Source organism: Arvicanthis niloticus, chromosome 11, assembly GCF_011762505.2.
Source record: "Arvicanthis niloticus isolate mArvNil1 chromosome 11, mArvNil1.pat.X, whole genome shotgun sequence".
Lineage (NCBI taxonomy): Eukaryota > Metazoa > Chordata > Mammalia > Rodentia > Muridae > Arvicanthis > Arvicanthis niloticus.
In genome coordinates, this window is record NC_047668.1 from 54,381,196 (window position 1) to 54,399,512 (window position 18,317).

General features: G+C 47.8%; 2 protein-coding genes across 2 annotated transcripts; both read left to right on the forward strand.

Annotated features, from left to right (window-relative positions):
• The first annotated feature begins 2,056 nt into the window (after positions 1-2,056).
• Mpv17 (mitochondrial inner membrane protein MPV17) lies at positions 2,057-15,433 on the forward strand. Its single transcript, XM_034514553.2, has 8 exons — positions 2,057-2,218; positions 2,669-2,743; positions 10,599-10,714; positions 10,935-11,027; positions 11,115-11,210; positions 11,426-11,458; positions 11,691-11,743; positions 14,250-15,433. Exons 2-8 carry the CDS (start codon positions 2,674-2,676, stop codon positions 14,317-14,319), a joined length of 531 nt encoding a protein of 176 aa, XP_034370444.1. The 5' UTR covers positions 2,057-2,218; positions 2,669-2,673; the 3' UTR covers positions 14,320-15,433.
• Positions 15,434-16,237: 804 nt separating this feature from the next.
• On the forward strand, positions 16,238-18,188 carry Ucn (urocortin). The gene is made up of 2 exons (XM_034513807.2): positions 16,238-17,415; positions 17,676-18,188. The coding sequence occupies exon 2, from the start codon at positions 17,684-17,686 to the stop codon at positions 18,050-18,052; it is 369 nt and encodes a 122-aa protein (XP_034369698.1). The 5' UTR covers positions 16,238-17,415; positions 17,676-17,683; the 3' UTR covers positions 18,053-18,188.
• The last annotated feature ends 129 nt before the right edge of the window (positions 18,189-18,317 follow it).

The following is an 18,317-nucleotide window of genomic DNA, read 5'->3' on the forward strand; positions in this document are numbered from 1 at the left end:
TTTGGTCAATCGAGTCCTCTGGATAGCTGGACCTCACATGACTGTGATTCTGTCTTGCAAACACAGGCTGCCCCAGTGATGTGAGATTGCCAATCACAGTCAGGGGACTCATTGGAGTATACAGGCTGAGGTTTGGAAGGAAGTAGTTAGACCATCTTAGGGGACAGGAAACTGGTAGCCTGTCTCCTCTTGGATGGGATGCAGCTTATATTAGTATTGCCTGGAACAATACCTTGACTTTAGAGCACTCAAGATTGGTTTGTTACATCTGGGAATAGCTTTCTGCCTGAGTAGTGTAGATTTGTCAAATGCCAGAAAGTCTAAGAAGAGAGTCAAGTAGTCCCCTTCCTATACACAGGAGGAAGCAGACTTGTAGGAGACAGAGGCCCTTATGCAGCAGAAGGGCCCACAATGCATTAGTGTTAGGAGCCAAGTGTTGTACCACTCTGTTGTCATCCAGCTCAGGCTGTGTTGGGCTTGCTTTTTGAACTAATAAAGAAGTGCCTTCCATTGCAGAGAAGCTTGGCTTGTCCTGCAGAGCAACCCATTGACACAGCACATCTGTGTTTCCCTACTTCCAGTGGTAGAGAAGGTGGGACCTGGGGGGGTTGGGAGGACTAAAGGCTGTGGTTGTAGGCTTCTGCCAGCAACCCTGCTCCTGGTGTTTATTCAGCCTTTAACTCAGAAGTAAATGTGGGCAATATTTTCTGCTCTGTTCTTTTTCCTTTCTCACGAACCTTTTCTCCTCAGCCCATTTTTTCCCTTACCTTTCTTCCCAGTGTATCTATACTCTTGGTTCGTGCTCTTCCTTTGTGCCTTAGCTTACTCTGTTGCCTTCTCCATCAACACCTAAATCTTGTTTATCCTTCAAGATCCCATCTCAGGGCTGGGATGTAGCTCGGTGGAAGAACATGTGCTTAGTGTATGCAAGATCCTTGATTTGCTTCTCTCCCCGTATCTCCTCCCCTCCAAAAACTCACAGGTCAAATTTCACTAAGGAACTTTTTATATATCTCTAGTAGTGGTAAAAATCTCCATGTACTTCAGAGAAGGCGGATGGATAAATGATATTATGCATTTGCTCTGTTTGGGGTGCTTTTGTATACCCCTGAGCTCTATGGAGTAGGTACTGTTTTATGTAATGACGATTAGATTCTGAGGTTAAACAATCTGAATCCATATACCCTTGCTTAAAAACACCTTCCAGTCTTGCACATTTGGACTTCTTATTATGTCCACTAGTGGAATTCCTTTAGCATGTTCTGTACACAGGAATATAATTCCCCTGAATCCTTAGCCTCTCTCGTAGCTAATAGAATCCATCCTTCATTAGTTATACAGGAATTGAATAAATGAGCTGGGGGTAGGCAGATAGATGAAGTTGGTCTTTTTCAAGGCTGGGGAATGTATACATCCTTACCTACCTCAGGAAGGTATTTCCAGGGAGTCGGGTGTTACAAGTGAAGGGAGACTAAGATTCCTAAGTTGGTTTTTAAAACAGTTTTATGCCTCTTTGTTTAAAATAACTCTAGAAACCCATAAAACAAAACGTCCATTGAGTCCCCTCTTGTACATCCCTAGAGTTCGATTGAGCCCCGATTGCAAGCCGGGTCATTTTACAAACTCATGACCAAGGCTGAGCAACCTTAAGACAGCTAGCACGGATGCTTTCAGGTCCTGCGTCTGTCAGTGGCTCTGAAAGTTGACTGCTTGTTCAAAAAGATATTTCGGACAAAACTTTAAATTTTGTTATGAAGAACAAAAATAGAACAAGTCTTGAGTTCTGCTCACTAGGGAGCTTGGGTACGGTACAGTGACAACGTGTGCAGACACCAGCATTAAACCAGCATTTAAGTTTCCAAACTGAGAAGGGCGTCCAGACCTGGCTACCTCCGGGAGACTGGGATAGTCTGGGAGCACGGGGGGGGGGGTGGGGTGGGGGGGGGAGAGGGGTGCAGCCGAGTTACAAGAAAGCACAGACTGCCCCACACAGATGTTTGGTGTAGTCCACGAGACGGGGGGCTCCTACTATTAGGTGGCCAGCTGGGCCGCCTTCCAACGGTTATCAAAGGCCCCACCCACCTGCATTCCTCCTGGACTGCTTGTACCCAAACAACAGCCGGGCCGCAGGCGGACGGAAGAGGCGGTGCTCGATACGGAAGTCCCTGGGCCAGCTTCAGTCACGTAAGAGAAGGTTCCACACAGAGCTGCCACTCAGGTGAGTAAAAGTTCTTGGCAGCCACTGACTTGAAACTGTGGGCCGAGAGTTCTTGCAGGTCATGTGACTTTACAGACCCAGGTCCTTGGTTTATTCTTGTGTGTAGTTGTACTCAAAGGATGTGGATTAGTTCCAACTGAGTCTGAATTTGGGGATCTATCGTGTTTACTTGAGGAGTGTAACTCAGACTCTAGATGGAAGTCAGAGTAAGTCTAACCTCATGAGTATCTGGATCAGGACTGGATGACCTGCTTCAGGACCAGGTTACTCAAAACTGCCTCTTCTCCAGCTGTATAGTGACCATGAGGCAGGCACACAGCCCAGTAAGCAACCTTTCTGAGGCCTCTGTCAAGTACAGATTTTGGAAGTAGAGAGAGTGGGCATAAGGAAATGGCAGGCATGTTCTTACTGTGAGAGCAGTGGGAGTGACTTCTCCTCTTGGTTTGACAGGAGGCATGGCACTCTGGCGAGCATACCAGAGGGCCCTGGCTGCACATCCGTGGAAAGTCCAGGTTCTGACAGCTGGTGAGTGTCACTCTGGGACTAGAGCAGGTGATTGGAGGAGGGGGGGTCACGGGGAAGGAGGAGCGTCACTCTGGGACTAGAGCAGGTGATAGGAGGAGGCCCAAGCTCATATCACGGCACTCTTTTCCCTGTTTAGCCCCCTGGAAGTGTTCTTCTTCTCCCAAACTATTATGTCTATTTTGGAGGGTGAGTTATTTCTAAGAGACACACGTGGGAGGGGAGAGGGGTAGAGAGTTGGCTCAGAGGTTAACAGCACCTACTGCTCTGTAGAAGACTCAGCACTATGTCAGGGGGCTCATAGCCACCTGTAGCTCCAGCTCCAGAGGGATCTGTCACCTCCAGACACGTGGGCCACCTGCACTCACTTGCACAAACCCACAAACAGACCACACACACATACAGTATACAATGATAATCTAAAAGAGAGAGAGATGCAGTCTGTCCAGCAAGACATAAAGTCCTCAAAAACTTAGGTGATGGGTTTTGTTTGTTTTGTTTTTCCATGCAGGGCTTCTTTGTGTAGTCCTGGCTGTCATGGAACTCAATCTGTGTGCCAGGGTGGCCTTCAACTTAGAGATCCACCTCCTTCTCTCTCCCAAGTGCTGGGATTAAAGGGATGTGCCACCGCTGCCCAGCCTAAGTAGTCTATTCTTTTTTTGTTTTGTTTTTTGTTTTTCAAGGCAGGGTTTCTCTGTGTAGCCCTGGCTGTCCTGGAACTCACTCTGTAGACCAGGCTGGCCTTGAACTCAGAAATCGCGTGCCTCTACTTCCCAAGTGCTGGAGATTAAAGGCGTGCGCCACCACCACCCAGCCTAAGTAGTCTATTCTTAAAAACTTTGTCCCCAGGAGAACCCTCCTTGAGAAGCTAAATGTTTTCCTCTTACACTTCCTAGTGTGCCGAGCACACTGTCTACATACATAGGAACCTCCAAAGGTCTGTTAGCTGGAAGGAGTGCACATTAAACCTCACATCTAACAAGTGCTGAAGTAACTTACTCTAATTTATTTTTATAAGTATTTTTTATTGTGAAGTGTACAAAACAGTCATATATCTGAAGTTTATATCATTAAAACAGAACACTTCTGAATCAGTTATCAGCTTTGGGACTCTATTGAGTCCCTCTCCTCAGTTCATATATTCCAGTTTTTAATTTCATTTTTATTCTAAGACCAGAGTCAACACTAGCCCAGGCTGACCTGGAATTCACTGTGTAGCCAGACTGGCCTTGAACTTGCAGCAGTCCCGTCTCAGCCTCTGAATACTGAACTTACAAGTATAAGCCCCACAGCTGGCTGGATGACCACCTTCCTGAGCTTAGCCTACATCATCATTTGCCTTTCTTACAACATACTCTCAGTATGCTAACTGGGGCCTTTTCCTCTGTCAGTGATGAGTAGCTTCACAGAGGACCTCCAGATACCTCCTGTGTCTGTGTCCACCTTCCCTTTGCTGGTTAGCTAGGACAAGGGGACAGGACCAGGAAGCATCAACAGGCCTCTGATCATCAGAGCAGTGCAGTGAACGATCAGGTAAAAAAACATGTCTATGCTTAGAAAAAGAACCCATATTTTAAGGAAGACAATGGGCTCCTGAAGGGAAAGAGGGAGGCTAAAGTGTAGGTAGAACAGAGGTCCTGTTAGCACAATAGCTGAACGTTAGCATTAGAAACTGCATGACTGGCCAGGAGGTGGACTCTTACTCTTCTCTGGCCCTCCACCTCTTGTCCTCAGAGTGTCCGGCCGGCATGACTCACCTGGCTGAGTGTGTGGTGACTCATGCTGGACTGTGTGGCTGTGATGGGAACTGACATGCTGGGCCCTTTGCCCAGCCTCAGATTCCCTCAGGGCCCCTAGCTGCCAGATAGAAGGTCCCCCCTTGTGGCCATAAGAATGGCGAGGAAAGGACAGTCATGTTTCCCTTAAATGATCCATAGCTAACAAAGGCAAGAACTCAAGCTCCAAGGGCACAAGTGCAGAAACGTGGCTCGCTGGGGTCCCTGGTCTGCCTGGGCTCTTTCCACGGTCTCATGTACACATTGCTCCTGAAGCTGTTGCATCTCCATCTGGTTCTGAAGCAACTGTAGCCTCGCAGCATGTCTTGCAGACTTCCCCTTCTTTACTGACAGGGTGTTTGGACCAAACTACAAATAAAAGGTGGGGGTGGGCTTAGCTCACCTAAGCATTTTGGACTGTTGTCAGAGCACAGTGTCTCCAGAGGTCCCATGGGATAGCTCACAATGAGAAACAACAGAGATTTCAGACTTGGAGCTAGAAGGCCAAGATCTGAATCTCAGAGCATAGCACTTAGTAACTGCCTAATTAGTCCACGTCAATAAACCTCTTTGGGCCTCAGTTTCCTCATTTAGAACTTAAAAGGTCAGTTACAGGAATTATCTCTGAGAGAAGCTTTGGAAGTGTTATTTATTTATCTACTCACAGACCTAAAGGTGGAAGCTCAGCCTCACACAAGCTGGGCAAGCACACTCTGTACACCATGCCTATCCCTTTGTGCCTTCTGTTTCATTTTACTTATTTAGTGTGTGTGTGTGTGTGTGTGTGTGTGTGTGTGTGTGTGTGTACATGCATGCATGACTACAATCAGTTCTCTCCTGGGACTGACTGGAACTTTTAAAAATGTATAATAAACTTGAAGGTTCAAGGAGCTGGCTCTTCCTATGATCATTGGCAGCCTGTGTGTAGCAAACGCCTGTTTGCTTGGTTTGGTTGGTTGAGACAAGGTTTCTCTGTGTAGCTCTGGCTGTCCTGGAACTCACTCTGTAGACCAGGCTGCCCTCAAACTCAGAGATCCACTTGCTTTTGCCTCCTGAGTGCTGAGATTAAAGGCATGTACCACTGTTGCTTGCTGGTTATTTTCAATCAGAATCTCGCTGTGTAGCTCAGGCTAGCCTTGAACTCATCAGTCCTTCTACTTCACCCTTCCAAGTGCCTAGATCATAGGTTTGCACATACCCAACTTATGGATAAGTATCTTAGCTTTGGTTTTCCAAAAAGCAGGGTCTGAAGCTTATATGCAGGTTAGAAAGTCACTCCCCCCAAGGGTAGTTCCTCCCTACCTTGGAACTAAGAAGTGGTTTGAAATGTCTTATCCGATGAATAGTCATTTCAGGAGAGGAGACCTTGGTCTACCAGCTTCCATTCCACACTGGGATCACTTAACTCTTCTCTGCTGTTTTCACACCTGTGTAGCCCCTGAAGGCATTAACAGTGAGAGCCTGGGGATTCTGGGCCTGAAGGAAGCCTGTTTCAACCGCAGTAATGACGAGAGCAGGAGACAGGTGAATCAGGATCTGAAATGGTTCAGCGGAAGTGTCTAATACACCAGCTTTGGGCCAAGCTCAAGTCACGACCAGGGCAGCCTGAGGAAAAGGTTGACTGTGTGTTCTGCAGTCTGAGTCAGCTTCATCCCTTCCTTTCTGGAGGGCTCTTCCAGGCTCCAGTGGGCCCAGAGCCCAGGGCCCAGTTCCATCCATTGCAGGCCACCAGAGCAGCTAAACTGTAGACACTGATTCCCCTGGAACCTGAATTAAGCCAGGGTGTGAATCTCCTAGGCCTCAATACTACAGAAAGGGAAACTGAGGCACAAGCAAGGTATGGCATGCGTTTAGGCATCACACAGTCAGTTCTAGAGCTGGCACTGGAATCTAGAGCAATGCTTCCTGTTCTTGGGCCCCAGGACACTGTCAACCCAGCTGGTGCTGGTTTAAACTTGGCCACCTGCAGAACTAGCAGTTTTGCCTCATTTTCTTCAATGGGACACTTAGGAATAAGCTGAGCACTCAGACCCATCCCAGGGAATGTGCTTCACCTTCTCAATAGAGTTTCAGCTGCCTCTGGGTCCTAGGTTGGTTCAAGCTCCTGCCCCAGCCAGGAGGGCCCTCAGTCAGCAGTGTTGCTGGTTCCATCCCAGGAATCTTTACCTGCAGACCCTGCTCCTGTACTTAAAGGCACATTCCCCTCATTCATTCCAGGCAGCTGCCCCTGCGCGTGCGCACTCTCACCTTCCACTAACATTCTGGTTCCTGTACATGAGACTCTTGGAAGACCAAGTGTAGGAGCAGAGGGGAGCAGGGGGTTTGGCTCTGCCCATGCCTTGGAAGATGAAGAAAGTTAGGGCTTTTCCGTTCATGGACAAGGGATGGTCTCAAATAGTTCAGTGCCCAGAGCCAAGCATCTCTTTCCCCCACCTCCTGGAGCCACAGGGAGTGACGAATGAGAACTGGCACCTACCCAGAGGCATGATGTCATCATACTCAAAACCAATGTCTACTTGCTAGGCTCTGTGCCCAGCCTGGCTCTGGGGCACCACTGCCCAACAACCCCTCATTCCATCCCACCAGGGCTCTGGCATTATGTGTTTTTAGGCTTCAAGCTTCAGCTCTCAAGTCCAGGAAGAGAGGAACCAGATCACTACACCATCCTAGCTAACCAGATAATGTCCTTAAAGTCACCCAGAGGTTGGGTGGTTTGGGTGTTTGAGTTCTGGGTAAAGAGTTTGAATGTCTGAGTCCTTCCTGTTGAAGGCTCACTTGGAATGCTGGCTTTGCTCTTGGCCTGGACCAAAGCTTTTGGCCTTCCTGGAGTGACTGCAAGTCCAGTGGCCATAATCTCTTATGAGCAGAAGACTATAACTTCCAGGCACTGCTGTGTCAGAAATGAATGGACCTGGGTGGACCTACAGAGACTCCTCACCTCCTCTCTCTGAAGAAGGCCTGTTACCTAATACTGCCTCTGGCTTGATGGGTGCAGTTTGGGACCTCGACTTAAAGGTTTGGGCTAGGGGACACTCAGACAATGCTCACATGCACCAACTCTCTCTCTCTCTCTCTCTCTCTCTCTCTCTCTCTCTCTCTCTCTCTCTTTCCCTCTCCCTCTCCTCCTTCTCCCTCTCCTCCCTCTCCCCCCCCCCCCCTTTCTTAGATGTGGTGTAAAAGAAGTAACAGATGCCATCCTGTGGCTGTCTGTGAGTCTGTACAAGTCACTTCCACTTCCCCAGAGGAGGGTTATCAAATACCCTAAGCAGTCAGCTACGATTGGAACCTACTGTATAATGGATGCACCTAAACTAAAGGGATAAATCCTTCCCCATCCCCTGTTGTCCACGAACCAGAGGCAGTCTGAATACAAGCACATATTATGGGCTACTTATTATCAATATGGCATGGGACTCGCCTCTGAAAACCAACAAACAAAACCCCATAGGAGGGGTACCATTTACTCATGGACACTAAAGAGAGGCCTTTTTCAATGGCTAAAGGCTTCCAGAATCATGGAACTTGGTTTTTATTTCAGTTATGCCATTAGCTTCTTTGACTATTGATAAGTTATGAAAAGAAAAAATTACACATCTCTATTTCCTAAGGATATTCCTGCCTGGCCTCCCTATGGATAACAAGGAGTAGAGGCAGTAGACACCTGGCAATAAGTATACAAGTTATTAAGTACACAATAAGCTTTTGGTGTGTTTAAACATATGTGTGCCTACGTGCGTATGTATACCGCATCTGTACCTATTGCCCACAGAGACCAGAAGAGGCCTCTGGATCTCTTGAAATGGGTTAGAGATGGTTGTAAGCTGCCATGTGAGTGCTAGAAACCAAGTCTGGGGCCTCTGCAAGAACTGTAAATGCTAAGAACCACTGAGCCATCTCCAGCCCCTTGTTTGTGTGTTTTCTATGTATTTTTTGTTGTTTTGCCCAAGACAGTCACCACATAGCTCTGACAGACCTTAGAACCCACAATGTAGACCAGGCTCTCTCTCTTGAGCTTAAAACAATCCTGTGCCTCTGCTCCCAAGTGCTGAGGTTACAGGTATGTGCCGCTGTGCCTACCCAGAATACACCTTTGCTATGTGGTCCCTTTGACCGTCTCTTGGATGGGAGCCTTTGGTAGCCCGTGGCCTCTGAGCCTGCCTCTGCCTTTTCTCTGATCTTGTTCCCCTGGCTTGAGTTGATCCAAACTCTACTACCTACGAGGTCACTTCCTGTCTCCAGGACTTCCTAGTTAGATGGACACATGGCTACCGACCTCTCGGATCTTTTGCAGGGATTCACTGGTTCCTTTGTGAACTGTCACCTTCTTATCAAAGTGGACTATTGTCCCTTCATCACCCAAGTGCCTTCAGCCTTCTCAGGGCCATTTTCCCCTTTGTGCGTGCCTGCAGTAGTCCAGGAGAGAGAGCTGAAGAGAGAGTTCTGAGCACACACCTGATGGCCACATAGTGAGAGGTGGTGGGGCTGAGGGAAGTGTTAACACTGGGGCCAGGCAGCACATGTGGGTTCCCTGACACCCTAATACCTTGAGCCTGACACATCTCGTCAGGTTGAGCATAACAATTCTCTTGCCCTTCCCTCAAGCAAGCTTGTTTGGAGCTGTAAGTTTTTGTTTGATTATTTTCTGACCAGCTTTTAGGGTCTTGGTTAGGTGTGGGGAATGGAAACAACCATGTCTAAGCTTCTCCTTGGCCACCCCTCACGCCCAGGAATTCTGACATGTTCTAGGGGACACCATGTCTGACTTTGGGGGAAGTTCAGGGGAAAAGAGGCTGTACTGGCTGGGCAGGGTGCTGAGGCAGTGGAAGAGCCACTTCATGGCCCACTGCACAGGGCACGTTGGGCTGCCCATCCTCAGCTCTAGCTCCTGGCTTTCCCAGCTGCCTCTGACTAGGTTGCTCTGAGGAAGTGCAGTGGGGAAGGTGTGGGGAGAGCAGAGCTGTATGTGCAGCCAGCATGGACGTCAGAGCCAGCCCCAGAACAAGGAATAGGGTTGACGGATATGTTTGTCCAGTGTTAATTGAGGGCATCGGGACAGTGGTAGCTTCAGAGCTGAGGGGACTCTCATTACTCACTGAGATGGATGGACGACCTGGACATCATGCGGTCATTCCCAAGCGGCCCCGTGACTGTAAGAAACCGTCACACCATCATGACAAACTGGAGGCTCTAAATAGCAATGATTCCAATTCTGCCTTGGCTTCCAGGGGTGGGTGTCTGTGCAGTTAGCGGGGTGGGAAGCAGGTGCAGAGGTCTGAGGGGAAATGGTTCTAAGTCCTATTGCCAACTCAAGGGTAAGAAAGGAGGTCTGAGCTTGACTTCCTGTGTGTATAGTAGATGGCCAGGACTCTTCCCTGTTGAGGCGGCTTTTATAATCGAAACATTTTCCCTGGCACATTTTAGAAAGATTTATCCATGCTGCTTTCTACCAATAAAGACCCCTAAGGCCAAAGCAAAAGACATTGGCGAGAGCCTTTCTTTGGGCTGGCAAGAAAGAGAGAGAGCATTTCTCATTATCCTGCGCATAATCTGCTAGTATTTTGGAGTCCTCAAAAAGACAGTGTCTAGGAGTCACGCTACCTGCCTCTGTTGTACCAGCTGTGTGAAATCATGGATCTTCATTTCCACACCTCTAGAAGAAGAGTAGAAGTGAAATGTTCTAGAAGACCTTTCCCATAGTTCTTAGCCGTGGAGTTTGGCTTTCATTCTTCTATCTGCATTCAGTCCTGGTTTCCTACAGCTTAGTGTGTGTTTGTAGTCTCACTATTTATTAACTAGTCTGTGACTCTCTATGTAGCCCAGGCTGGTCTCTAACTCATAGCAGTCCTACCTCTGCCTCCCAAGTGCTGGGATGCCAGACATGCACCACCATTCCCCTTATCTCCATGTCTGATAACACATATGAGAGATGTCACCATCCTTGAGAAGCAGAGGCTTCAAGGTAGCAAGAAAGGGCTGGTCATTTGCCAGAACAAAGCCCTAAGACTTAAGAGTGCCAAGTCTCATTTGGTCAGCAGACTTTCCTTTTAGGGGATGTCTTGGCATCACCTATGTACCTTGTACAGGGTCACTGATGGGCGTAGGTGACATTATCTCACAGCAACTGGTGGAGAGGCGGGGTCTCCAGCAACACCAGATAGGCCGAACCCTGACCATGGTATCCCTGGGCTGCGGCTTTGTGGTAAGTTCTGCTTGTAGTAGGGTAAGTGCTGCATTGCCCCGGCCGTGGAATTCATTCCTATGGTTCCCACTGGCCTCTCCCACCTAGGCCAGCCTGCACCCTTTTTGGTCTTAGGTCTGCCTTCTTCAGGAGTTGGTTTCTGCTGCCTGGGGGAGAAGCTTTGTGTTATGAAAGCCAAGGGTCTGTCACTATGCCCTGCTGTCCTGTCTTTTACTCTCAGGGCCCCGTAGTTGGAGGCTGGTACAAAGTTTTGGACCACTTAATCCCAGGAACCACAAAGGTGGATGCAGTGAAGAAGATGTTGCTAGATCAGGTGAGCTTAGAGAAAAGGACCTGGGGAAGGAGAGCCTGGCCGGGCATTGGGTGCTCACAGAGCTTTCACTTGGCTCCTCTTCCCTAGGGGGGCTTTGCCCCGTGTTTCCTAGGCTGCTTTCTCCCGCTGGTAGGGATACTCAATGGAATGTCAGCCCAGGACAACTGGGCCAAACTGAAGCGGGTGAGTGGATCTCTGGCTAGCAGCCTGGCTGCCCCAAAGTTAGGAGACAGGCAGCAGTGATGTACCAGGAAAGTCTCGAGCTCAGGAGGAAAGGAGCCTAGCGGGGAATTGGACCAGGAGTGTCTTCTTGGAACAGAATGTGTGTGATATCCATGCAGGAATGTGGCAGCTCCTTGGATATCTAAGTGTTAACTGTTCCCTCCCTGTCTTTGCAGGACTACCCTGATGCCCTCATCACCAACTACTATGTAAGAGTTGATCCCTCCACTAGCTGTTCTGTTTCCTTCAGTCCAGAAATGCCCTGAGCTTGGGGTCCTCACAGCATAGGAATGCCTCTGTTAGGGTCACTTTCTCATTTCCCACAAGGAAGCACCTGCCTTCAGCCTTTTCTTATGTAGATGGTGGCATGGGGCCAGGCAGGATAGGAGTCTGGGTGTCAGGTCGTGGGCAACTACTGACCTTCTCATTTTCTTCTTATAGCTCTGGCCTGCTGTACAGTTAGCCAACTTCTACCTGGTCCCCCTGCATTACAGGTATGACAAATCCCTTCCTCACCCTTGAAGGAAGATCTCAGTATCTCAGAGAGAAAATGGTAGCCATCCCAACCTTGACCTACTGTAGGACTTCAGCTAGTAACACTATGCCCTGGTCAGGCTTCCTTCGAGTCTCAGGATCTACATTCAGAACCTTTAAGCCTTTATGGAGGCCATCTGAGAGTGTTCCTGGCTGACCTGCCAGCTCCGTTGGGAAGCTTCTATTCCTGCAAACCTTGTTCCCACCTGAGTTCCATGTTTGGTGGCTCATCTTCAGGGACAGTGCCTGGCTGTGGTACCTTGGCAACCTAAGACAGGAAGGTAGACTCAAGGCTAAGTAGAAACCTTATCTGGTTAGCTCATGGTGGAGGTTTATTTTGTCCTGGTAATAAAGCTTGTTGCTGTACAGCAATAAAAAAAAATATTTAAAAGTTATGGAGAGGTGGTTCAGTGATTAAGAGAATTTGCTGCTCTATCAGAGATGGAGGTTAGATTCCTAGCACCTTCATGGTGTCTCACAACCATATGAAACTCCGTTCCTGGAGGGTCCCTACATCCTGGTCTGGCTTCCCTGGGTTCTGCATACACGCACATGCAGGCAAAATATCCATAAATGTAAAATAAAATAAGTAAATCTAAAATAAAAATTTAAGAGTGGCATTCAAAGGGGCTGGAAAAATGCTCATGGGGAGGGATCTTGAGAGCACAGGAAACATGGAACTCTTCGGATTATCATGTGGTTGACGGGTATACAAGTAGCTTAGCTAAAAGGAATGCAGACTTCTGAGCTAATCCTAAACACAGGTTCTTTGGTAGCACTCTCAAACTAAAGCAAGGTCAGCCACTTCAAGCCTTTAATCCCAGCACTCAGAAGGCAGAGGAAGGTGGATCTCTGTTATTTTGATGCCAGCCTGGTCTACAGAGTGAGCTCCAGGATAGCTGGAGCTACATAGAGATCCTGCCTCAAAACAAACAAGCAACCAAAGCAAGATTGGGAGTTCAGGGCCCTCCTGAGACACATTAGCTCCTGCCTCAAAAACCTTTTATGTATCTGTTTATGAATGTGTAGCCTTCATAAGTTTGTGTGCACCCTATGTATGCCTGGTGCTCATGGAAGTCAGAAGACAGCATCAGATCCTTAGAACTGAATTTGTGTATAGTTGTGGCCCACCATGTAGGTGCTAGGAACCAAACACAGGTCCTCTGCAAAAGCAATTAGTGCTGTTGATGTTTCCAGCCGCTCCAAAAAAAAAAAAAAAAAAAGTTTTAAAGACAAAATATAATTTAAATAAATAAAATAACTTAAATTAAATACAAAATTTAAAGTTTTCATTATTTTTAAAGGTTTAAAAAGAATTTGCTGGATAGCGTATGCCTTTAGTACCAGCACTCGGAAGTCAAGACAGTTGGATCTTTATGAGTTTGAGGCTAGCCTGATCTGCAGAGCAAGTTTCCATGCTAGCCAAGGCTATAGAGTGAGAGCCTGTCTCAAATCAAGCAAACAGCAAGTTGTTTTGTTTTTTGTTTTCTTAATGTGTGTGGCTAGCTATGTACATGTGTGAGCAGGGGCACAGACACCAAAAGACGGCATCAGATTCCCTGGAACTGGAGTTCCAGACCATTGTGATCTGCCAGATATGGGTGTTGAGAACCAGACCTGGATCTTCTGAAAAGGCCAGGCATGAGGGTGTATACTCTTTCCCTAACACCAGAGAGTCAAAGGTGGGAGGATCAGGAGTTCAAGAGTTCAAGACTGTCTTTTGTGTATAGTGACTACAAGTGTTCTCTCTCTCTGTCTCTCTCATATATACGGATATATCCATACATATGAGTTTTATATACACACGTATAAATGTGGCTATATATTATTTATATTTATATATAATATATGACAACATATTTTAAATACACATATATACATACACATACACACACACACACACACACACACACACATATATATATATATATATATATATATATATATATATATATATACACACACTGAATGGCAGGCAGGGCATTATTTTAGAATTGAAATCTTGGCTGATGTAAGGCATATAGCTATATTTGGAAAGGTCTAGATAGACGAGTCATTTGTTGCAAGAGAGCTGCTGGTGGGCCTATGAGATGACTCAGTGGGTAAGAGCCCTTGCTGCCAGACCTGATGCCTTGAGTTCATGCCTTGGAACCCACATGGTAGAAGGAGAGAACCAGCTCCCCAGAATTGTCCTCTGATTCCATGAGCATGCATACGCACAGAGACAAAATTAGTAAGTAAAGGGAGTGAGCTGTGGAGGTTATTTAAGCTTTGAGGCCTTCATTCGATGGGTGGAGCTCTGAGGTAGAGCAGGAATGAACTGGTTATCTCCTGGTCTGAACCTACAGTCCCTACTCATGGGCTCAGAGGAATGCGGCCTAAACCTGGAACTTCTGAGTAAGTCCTTCCCATCACTCTCCCTACCCTGCTCCTTCTCTTCTTCACAGTAGCATTCTTGTCCCTTAGGTTGGCTGTTGTCCAGTGTGTTGCTGTTGTCTGGAACTCCTACCTATCCTGGAAGGCACATCAGCTCTAAGCCTGCCTTGTTCCATGGTTTGCACCTTATACTGATGCACTGTGGCCCTGGAATGCTTGGACAGCTTTCTCAAATTGAGCACATCAAGACTGTCTGCTCTATGGAGGACCTAAGTTTGGTTCCAAGCACCCACATTGGGTGGCTCACAACTCCCTGTGTCTTAAGTTCCAGGAGATCTGATGTCCTCTTCTGGCCTCTGCAGCACCTGCACTCACATGTATATATCCGTGCATAGATATGTATTTGTAATTAAGCACACAATGAAATCTGATAAAGGAGGCAATGTGTCGGTTTCCATGATATAGGGTTGCTGATCAGAATAAGGTGACCACTCTGAAGTGGCACATTTCACTCTAGTCACTAAGACCTTTATAATATTGCTGTCCCTCTGGCACTTAGCTGATGGGGACACACTATAAGAATTGTGTCCTGGGGGCTGGAGAGATGGCTCAGTGGTTAAGAGCACTGACTGCTCTTCCAGAGGTCCTGAGTTCAATTCCCAGCAACCACATGGTGGCTCACAACCATCTGCAATGAGATCTGACGCCCTCTTCTGGCTTGCCTAAAGACAACTACAGTATACTCATATATGTAAAATAAATAAATAAAATCTTAAAAAAAAAAAAAAAAAAAAGAATTGTGTCCTGGGCTAGAGAAATGCCTCAGTGGTTAAAAGCACTGACTGCTCTTCCAGAGGTCCTGAGTTTAAGTTCAAGCAACCACATGGTGGCTCACAACCATCTGTAATGGGATCTGATGCCCTCTTCTGTGTGTCTGAAGACAGCAACAATGTACTCATATACATAAAATAAATAAATCTTAAAAGAAAAAAAAACAAATAAAGAACTGTGTCCTATAGAAGTTTTGTCACTGTGTACACATAATAGAAAATACTCATACAGACGCTAACAATTGCCTAACATGGCCTGTCAGTGCAGAAGCACTGTATTTTTCTGTATTTTGGTATTTTCTGTACTTCTGTATTTTGGTATTTTGGTGTATTTTTCTGCTGCCAGTCTGACATTGTGTCCTGTATGACAGAGAGCTTTTTTTCATATGTAGAACATTGTAAAATAATACAGCAAATTCATAAACCAGTAACTATTGCTTATTATTACGTTGTGTGGACTGTTCATGATTGCACATGCTATACTTGCATCTTCCTGCAGCTTAGTCTGTTTCCACCAGCAGCATCACAGACACGGATAACACACTAAGATGGGATTGCTAACGTTGCTGTGTGGCAGGGATGGGATATTTCAGCTCCGCTGTGATCATGTGAAGCTGCCATTGTGTGTGTTGCCATCACTGACTAAAAGGTTGTTATTATGCCACATGACTGTCCACATTCCCCCCACATAGTATATTCCCCGCAGATATTTGTAGAATAATATGACCTTGACAACTTTACACTATGTCCCAATAGCTAGCACATATCCCCACTCTATAAATACAACTTTCTGTCCAGAGTTGAGGCTTGAACTCAGTGTTGTCCATGGTAGTCAAGAGCTCTAACACTGAGCAACATCTCTAGCCTAGAGTGGCTGTCATGCTTAACTTTTCTAGGTCCTAGCGCCCTTCGAGACCCTCTCAGGTCTGTAACTGGAAAGAGGTGGAGGCTATTCATTTACAAAGACAGACACCAATAGTTTCACAAGTGAGGACCTGACCATACCACACGTTGATGGTAGAGCAAGAACTTGGGCCAAAGTTTTCTCCCAACCCAGTGATTTCTTTTTTGGGGGGAGGGGTATTCAAAACTGGGCTCTTTGTGTAGTCTTGACTGTCTTGGAACTAGCTTGGTAGACCAGTCTGGCCTCAAACTCACAGAGATCTTCCTGCCTCTGTCTCCTGGGTGCTGGGATTAAAGGAGTGCACCAGCACCCCCCTTACCCAGCTCTCTACCTAGTGATTTTTTTTTTTTTTTTTTTTTTTTTTTTTTTTTTTTTGGTTTTTCGAGACAGGGTTTCTCTGTGTAGTCCTGGCTGTCCTGGAACTCACTCTGTAGACCAGGCTGGCCTCAAACTCAGAAATCCACCTGCCTCTGCCTCCCAAGTGCTGGGATTAAAGGCGTGCGCCACCACTGACTGGCTTCTACCTAGTAATCTTAACTAGAAGGTAAAAAGGTATAATAGTCTGTCTCGAAAAACCAAAAAGAAACAAAACAAAAAGGTATAATAATGCTGTTTCTGTGGTTCCTAGGAACAAGCTGGCTTTGGCAAGCTTGGGGTTGCGTTAAGTCTTGAAAGCCGAACACCCTTTTATGCCATTCTGACACCTGTAGATTTTTCTACTGATGTACAATGGTCAGTAGACTGAGTCAGACCCATTGGGTTGGAGGACCTTTGGGTGGGACTGTGTTGTCTGAGTCCCTGCCAGCAGAGCATTCCTTTTCTTTTCTTTTTCTTTCTTTCTTTTTTCTTTCTGAGGCAGGGTTTCTCTGTATAGCCCTGGCTGTCCTGGAACTCACTCTTGTAGACCAGGCTGGCCTCGAACTCAGAAATCCACCTGCCTCTGCCTCCCAAGTGCTGGGATCAAAAGCGTATGCCATCACTGCCCGGCGAGCACAGCATTCCTAATCTCAATTTGGTGATCCAGTAGCCAGCCTAGGAACTGCGTCTAAGCAGCCCAGGGTTCTCCCCAAAACTTCTGCCCAGATTTTTGACTGAAGTTCAGAACCACGGACAGCTTCACAGTCCTACTCTGTGTACTTAAGAGAAACTCCGACTATCCTGTTCTGAAGACACTGGTGGTTCTGTGTCAGGGAAGGACTCTGCATCCGGAAAGATCTATCTTTATGGCTTCGTCATCTTCTCCCTCTACAGCCAGGGTGCTTCCAAACATAGCTCCAGGGACACAAAGTCAGGATTCGCGCCCCTCTGGGGGCTCGAAACTGCTGGACTCGAAGCTGCCAGTGTCATTGTTTCTACAATCAGTTCATGTTCTTCGCTGACGTCAGTCGGAGCTGTCCTGGTGCTATATAAGGCTGGCGACGGTCCCGGGACAGACCCCGTGCTCCCCAAGGCGTCTTCAGCCCGTCCCCGGGGACAGAGACTGAAGCTCCCTCTTGCATTGGGCAGACACTACTGATAACCTGTGAGTGGCTTGGAGCAACTCCCTTACTACCAAGACTCTGCACTCAGCCCACCCACTGTGACCTGCCGGGAGGGAAGGAGGGAGAGAAGGGTGGAACTGGATTGGCACAGCGCCTAGGGCTGGTGGGCAGGCTGTGGACACCAGGCAACAGCTGGAGGGTCCCGGCGGGGGCACTGGGCGTGCGCGCGAAAGGGGCTCGTGTCACCTGCGGCTGCTCCAAGTGCACCTCACCCTATGCTGCCCCTGTGTGTCCACGGCAGGCTGCACCATGAGGCAGAGGGGACGAGCTACTCTCCTGGTAGCGTTACTGCTCCTGGCACAGCTGCGCCCGGAGATCAGCCAGTGGAGCCCAGCGGCTGCGGCGGCGACTGGGGTCCAGGATCCGAATCTGCGATGGAGCCCCGGAGTGCGGAATCAGGGCGGCGGCGTCCGCGCGCTCCTCTTGCTGTTAGCCGAGCGCTTCCCGCGCCGTGCGGGATCTGAGCCTGCGGGCGAGCGGCAGCGACGGGACGACCCTCCGCTGTCCATCGACCTCACCTTCCACCTGCTGCGGACCCTGCTGGAGCTAGCTCGGACACAGAGCCAGCGCGAGCGCGCAGAGCAGAACCGCATCATATTCGATTCGGTGGGCAAGTGACCGGCCCTATATGGGGTCACGAAAACCTTGACCCTTTCCCCTACCTACCCCGGGGCTGGAGCGCGCACAACCAGAGCTGGCTCAAGTCCCGAGGTGCAGCGCTGCCCAGAGTCACCCTGAACACTCTGAGTGGCTGGGGGTTTTTTTGTTTTTTGTTTTGTTTTTTTTTTTGTTTTTTTTTTTGTTTTGTTTTTTTAATAAAACTGCCCAAGAGCTTAGCCTGTATCTTCTGTTATAGCAGTGAGAGGGCACCGGCACCTAGAGT